The sequence below is a fragment of the Malania oleifera genome, chromosome 5, assembly GCF_029873635.1.
Source record: "Malania oleifera isolate guangnan ecotype guangnan chromosome 5, ASM2987363v1, whole genome shotgun sequence".
Classification (NCBI taxonomy): Eukaryota; Viridiplantae; Streptophyta; class Magnoliopsida; order Santalales; family Ximeniaceae; genus Malania; species Malania oleifera.
In genome coordinates this window covers 105,234,861-105,241,826 of record NC_080421.1, presented here as the reverse complement: position 1 = coordinate 105,241,826, position 6,966 = coordinate 105,234,861, and the positions used below count along the sequence as shown (strand labels likewise).

Below are 6,966 nucleotides of genomic sequence, written 5' to 3'. Positions count from 1 at the left end.
GGATAGGTGGTCCACTATCTTTATGTGGCTCATCAAGCATCACTGTAATACAAAAAGAAACCTACATCGCATTATGAGGTTACTACAAAAAAAAAAAACAATTAAAACAAAACCGCCAATAATTTATTTTTTGTTTTGGAGTGTATTAATTATGTGCGCATGGGTAAATAAATACCACCACCTTATCGGACCGACCATGAGCGTCCAGCTACTAGAAAGAAGGAAATAAAAAAAATGAAAAATGAAAAGCACTCGATCAATCAAATTGGATAGGAAAAAGCAAAACACAATAATTGTGAACACGTTCCAATTTTTTTAATTCCATGAAAAGCACTCGGCTCCTTTCATATCACAAAGTTTTTACTTTTTATTGTGTTGGGTGATAATCAGGTGCAGGTAACACGTGCATGCATTGCATGCATCCACGTGCCCCTTGCACGTCTATATATAACACGCACAGGCGCGGGCTTCGGAATCAGTGGTTGCGAGAAGTGCTGACCTTTCCCAGTGAGTGATGAGGTATGGGTGTTCTCTTGAAAAAAATGGTGGTGCCCTGGAAGGCGGTCTTGGCGTCGTGGCTTTCCTTGAGCAGTACCGTTGCCGTGGCGGACTCGGTTCTAATTTCCCCGGGAGATGGAGTTCATGACCACCAATTCAACGCACCACTACTCCTTGATTATCCCACGGTGACATTCACCACCAGCGGTATTGTCGAAAAAAATGACTACAGGCAGTTCCTGAAATCCATTCGAGATCGAGTGGTAAATCCAGATGATAGAAGACATGGAATCCCAGTACTTCGCAACCCAGACACAGTGCTTGACAACCAACGGTTTCTCCTGGTGGAACTCTCCAACAATGCAGAGGATGTTGTCACGCTAGCCATAGATGTCACCAATATGTACGTGGTGGGTTATCGAGTAGGAGGCGAGTCCTTCTTTTTTCGAGATGCTCCCGAGGCAGCCTTCGCCAATCTTTTCACAGGCACAAATCATCATACTCTCACGTATCGTAGCAACTATGTTGACCTCTTGGGGGTTGCAGGTTTGAGGGATCTTGACAATCTTGATCCTGGATTGGGAATCCAACCATTGGATTTAGCCATCAACACGTTGTTCCATCGCTCCAGCGCAGGGGGGGACCAAAGAGATGTGGCTCGTTCTCTTTTAATTTGCATTTTGATGATTTCAGAGGCAGTGAGGTTTCGATATGTGGAGCAACAAGTAACCCAAGTCATTAGACCCGAAGGCCAAGGGACCGTTGTCCCAAATGGTGCTGTGGTCCGCCTCGTGCGGCGTTGGGAGCGCCTCTCTAGATCCATTCAACAGTCCGACGAAGATGGGTCCTTTCCAGAAGTTGATTTACAGAGACGTGATTATACACATTTCACAGTGAGCAATGTGATGCCTGACCTAGTTGCCACCATTGGGATCATGTTGTACATTTGTGAAAAACCACCAACAACTCAATCTTCCCTTCTCATAAGGCCTGTTGTGGATGCATATAATGATCGAACTTGCACAGAAGAAGAGCTCACGATGCGCATTGTAGGTCGAAATGGGTTGTGCGCAGTCGTGAAGGGTGGGTTTTTCAACAATGGCGAGTCGATAATTTTGTGGCCATGTAAATCCAATGTAGACGAGAATCAATTGTGGACCGTGAAAAAAGACGGGACTATTTGATCAAAAGGCAAGTGCTTGACTACTTATGCGTATAGTGCAGGAAGTTATGTCATGATATACGATTGTGCTAGTGCTGTAACTGAAGCTACCCATTGAGAAATTTGGACCAACGGAACCATCATAAATCCCAAATCGTCACTTGTTTTAAGTGCAGAGTCAGGGAATAGTGATACTACACTCATTGTGCAGGTCAATAATTATTCCTCTCGTCAAGGTTGGCTCGCGACCAATGATTCAAACCCTTTTGTGAGGACCATTGTTGGGTTTCAAGATCTTTGCATGCAAGCAAATGGGAATGCAGTGTGGTTAGAGGAATGTGTGGACCAAAAGGCTGAACAACAATGGGCCCTCAATCCGAATCGTTCTATAAGGCCTAATCAAAATCGAGACCTTTGCCTTTCTTACTATGAAAATCAAATTGAAGATCTCACTATCGTCAATATTGCAAGTTGTAGTTGTGCATCATCTCTTGAATGATGGATATTTAGAAATGATGGCACTATTTTGAACCTATATCTCGGATTGGTGATGGATGTGAGAAGGTCTGTTCCAAGTCTCCACCAAATAATTATGTACCCATCCATCGGAAATCCTAACCAAAAGTGGTTTCCAATATTTTGATTACTCCTAGTTGACATCTAGCAGTTTAAATAAAAACATCAAAATATTGATGTTGCCTTTGTACCGTAAGTTTATATTAATATGGTGAATGACTAAGTGCCCAACTATGAGAGCATATGTTATGATCTACTAAAAAGGCAATGATAAATGTTTTAACTTGTAGATAGTTTTCTAAGAGCTTTTATTTCACAAACTAAACATGTTACAAGATAATTTTGAGGAAATGAATACATTATCTTAAAAAAAAAAAAGGAAAGGAAAAGAAAAATTATAATGTACTAGAACTACATGCTTTGAAAGATTTGAGTGGGATGGCATTTTGTGGACTTATGAGGACCTTCACCACATGATACACTTTAAAAATGTATTAAAAACATGAGAGCTGTTTCAAAATTCCTTTTTCAATCAAAAAATTTTTAGAAGTAATTTGCATTTAAAAAAAAATGATGTTTTTTTGGGTGAAAAATAGTAATTTTTAGATTTGTTTCAACCTCTAATTTGGTTAGCAAAGATATTGGTTAGTCTCATTCACAAATCGTGTAAAACTCGATTAAGTGACAAGGATCCTCAAATCATGAACCCTCATTACCTCTAAAATGACCTCGTATTATAGTTTTCAACTATCCTAGTGTAAGGATCACTATCCTCACTCTAGGAATGTGCCCAACATTCCCATGCCAATATTTTGTTCAAAATGTAATGCCGGTTATGGCAAGTATTCTAAGAAGGTGACCAGTATACCCAACGCATGTGTTTAATGAATATATGAAGAAATATAAAAACCGAATAAGATGTACTTAATTAAATCTATATCCTAAAATTTTCAACAATTATAAATTTAAAACATTTAATACTCGATAATCGATTAACTGCAATAATTAAGGGCAATATAGTATCTAAATATTAATTACTATATTTGTGATGACCTGAAAATTCTACTATTTTTTTTTTTTTATTATGCAACTCTGATACCATAAATATAAACCACCTGAATCCTAAGTGGGTTACCAAGTACTACTGTCCATAAGTTATATTACAATACAATAGAAGCATAATAGACATACATCCCACATGTAAAACATACCAGAGTACTATACCACCATAATACAAAAGTATCTCTTTCCCAAACTACCTATATAACCCAAGGTACATAAACATATCTATATACAAGCAAAACAGCAGTGTCTCACCAGTACTAACTTTAATTACCCAAAAGCACTAATCCTGCCTGAAGCTCTCTAAGCCTATTTGTTGGCCTTACAAGACTTAAAATTTTGTTATCTTGTTTTGATGCTCACAAACAAGTGAAATTTAATATATTTGTGTGAGTAATGATATTTCAGGGCTCATATATGAGAAAGTAAGGTTAAAGTACTCACAAGGATCAAATGAAGTTTAAAAGAGTCAAAATATGGATTTAAAGATGATATATGAAACCTTGAAGAAAATAAGGACATGAATAAGTTGTTGAAAGTCAAGGCATATTAAAGTCAAAAGAGCCAAAGAAAGGCAAAGTGAGAAAGTTCAAAGAATATGGAAGCTTGAAGAAAAGATGGACTCAATCCAAGGACAAAGCATGAAGACTCAAGAACTTAGAATGTTAATATCTTAGAAGTCTCATGTAAGTAATTTAATGTTTAAAATATCGTTTGAAATATTTTGAAGCTCTTAGGTTAATTTCTTAGACCTAGATACCTTTTAAAATACCTTAAAAATATTTTTATAAGGTCAAAAATTATTTAAAAAAGGTTTGAATTATTTTTGGAATAAAAAGCACCAAAAAGAGTTTTCCCAAATGCTGTTAGTTTTTATACAGTCGCATTGAGGTGAATTTTCCTCTATCAAAAACTCATTATTTTAAAACGTAGTCAACATGAAAGTTGTAGTATTTCTCTTAGCTTTATTTTGACACCAAGAACACCTAATTTGGAGTTATAAAGAAAATGTTATGACCAAAACACTGAAACGAGGTCGATACTGTCAGACGTCTGAACATTGTTCAATGGGTAAATTTTTTAAATTCTAATATTTTAAAATATAGCCGTTTGAACTCCAAACTTTCTAAAAAAATTGGCAAACTTTTTAAGTAAACTTTTGCAACATGGAAATAAGTTTGAAAGCTCATAAATACATGGTTTTGCAAATCAAAACTCATCCAAGAATTGAAAATTTTGCTTGTAAAGCTGAAAGCACTCTTGTTCTTCCAAATCTTTCTTGTTCACTCCTTGCAAAACTATTTTGCTGAGATATTTTGAAGTGCTGATCCTTCCTCCTCTGGATTTTTACTGCTAATCCTCATCTAAGAAGGATATTGGTGAATTCTACAATTAAGTTTCATTGTATTTCATATTGATATTTTACATTCAAGTATATAGTGCTGTAATTGTACTAACTTGCTCTTTAAGAGAGTATACTTGTACACAGATCTTATCTTGTATTTCTTGTAGTTCTTTGACATTCCAAGGATTGTTTGGATCGTTGGTTAAGTAAGGGGATTTTGCTTAGAGAGGCGGGCTCTAACCTAAAGGAGTGACCGAATGAGGGAATATCGTTTGGAGAAGGTGGGCTCTATCCTTAACCAAGGAGGTTGTAAAGGTTTGTTCCACCCATCAACGGAACAGGTATAGTGAACCCTTTGGTGGTTTGCCAAGGGCGAGGACGTAGGCTGGGTATAAGTTGAACCTCGTAAAATTCTCCATCTCATTCTCTCTTTCCTTTACTCTTTATTTTCAACATATTTAAATTATGTGGATGGTTTATTTGATAATCATATATACTAAGTAATATTTGGAAATCAAACAAACTTAAGATTTAATTTTGATTTGGGTTACGGAAACCGAAAGGGAGTACGTTGATTACACCATATCTTGCGGAAACCTTACGGGAGTACGTTACTTGGTTAACATCCAAAAGATAAATTTACCAAGAGTTTATTTGAGTTCTAAATATTTGGAAAGAGTGATTTGATTCATCTATACAGGGCTATACATCAGCAAGCATAAATTCTTATTCACTATAGGGCTTGGTTCAAATTTGGCAAATATAAATAAATAATCATCTTGAGTTGTTATATTACATAAGTGTTGTGTATTGGCTTGTTTGTTTACTTTATAATTTTAGTTGATTGGTTTGGTTGAATTATTGGATATTTGTATGGTTAAAAATTAAGTAAAGAAACTAAGTTCTTGAGTGCTTACCAAATTAAACAAATCAGTCACGAATTGGTCAAAAGAAATAAAATAAGTTTAAGATTTCAAAAAAGGAATTAAAAGAAATTTTAAATGCCAATTCACCCCCCTCTTGGGAAGTTATTTCTAATTTCACTGTCTATTTGGATTCCCTGAAATGTAAAATATTAAGTAGTGAGATATTGTTGACTTTTTGGCCTGATCCCTGGTTTTGATAATGACAAATCACTAGTTACTAATGTGTGTGCCTAAGTACTTGAATAAGTTAATCATTCAGATCACACACATAAAAGTGAAGTGGAAGCCAGAAAGACCTTAAATGAGCACATACTCCTAGCATATTCCATGGAAATATGAAGAGCAAAGAAGAAGACGTGTTAATCTTTATTTGTAAATGCATTTATTGTTCTTGGGTCTATAATAATATTATGGTCTGTAATAATTGTATCTGCATGCATGATAGGATCTCAATGCTCAGATAGGACCATAGATTGATCATAGGGAATCAAAGGTCATTGTTTGACCTTAGGGCAGACTTTGGTTGAACGAAGTTAAATTTTTGAGCTTAATTTAAAAGCTTAGCCCTTAGACTGAATTTAGGTTCTCAAGCACCATATGAAAAAACCCGTTAAACTCACAAGTCATATCTATGCAAGTAGGGGGTGAAATTTAAGCAAAAATCAGGACCTATCCTTATTTTTGAATGGGCTTTGGGCAACCGAAATAAGCGCGTTAAAAACGTCTCAGTTGACCGAATAGGTAGACCGAACTTAAAATGAACACACTATTCACGGTCGACTGAACATATGAAATGTCATTTTTTACCTTACTCGGGTGCCCAAACTCTAAGTTCAAATATACTCCAGGAGACCGAAGTATGAAGTTCGGCAAACCAAACTATCCACCGGGCGACCGAACCTCAAGCATTTGGAAAATCGTCTTGGCTCAGTCACCCGAACCTTCACTCGGGCACCTGAAGTCAGAAAATGAACTTTTCTAACTGTGTCTGTTTGGGCCACTGACCTTAAGGGTCGGACGACTGAAACCCTCAGGTTTCCATATTTTTACCATGGGTAATTAAGGGTAATTGAGGTTAAAAATTGATTAAACATTTTTAATAATTCCCTTTGTGTCCAAATAGTTATATTTTTATGAATGTCTATATATACGACTTCATTAGGGAAGATTAAGTAGAGATTAGCAAATGGATTAGAAAAAAATTTCTCTGATTTTCTTGAACTCCCATTGCATATAACTTCATATTTTCAAGCCTATATTTAATACTCTCATATATTCTTGCGTGAAAGATGATCTTTTCAAAACCAGCGAGTATTATTTGCTTACACATTCCTTGCAAACTAATTGCAAGTTAGAGGGAGTTTGATTTTCACTTGTTATGTGCTTCATACATTATCTTAAAGTTAGTATACTCTCTCGTTCATTTTTGTTAAAATTATTTTTAGAGAGTTAGCTTG

The 6,966-nt window shown here is 35.9% G+C and overlaps 1 protein-coding gene across 1 annotated transcript; it reads left to right on the top strand.

Moving 5' to 3' along the window:
* Window positions 1–477: 477 nt before the first annotated feature.
* On the top strand, window positions 478–2,362 carry LOC131155286 (ricin-like). Its single transcript, XM_058108319.1, has one exon. It carries the CDS (start codon window positions 522–524, stop codon window positions 1,680–1,682), a length of 1,161 nt encoding a protein of 386 aa, XP_057964302.1. The 5' UTR covers window positions 478–521; the 3' UTR covers window positions 1,683–2,362.
* The last annotated feature ends 4,604 nt before the right edge of the window (window positions 2,363–6,966 follow it).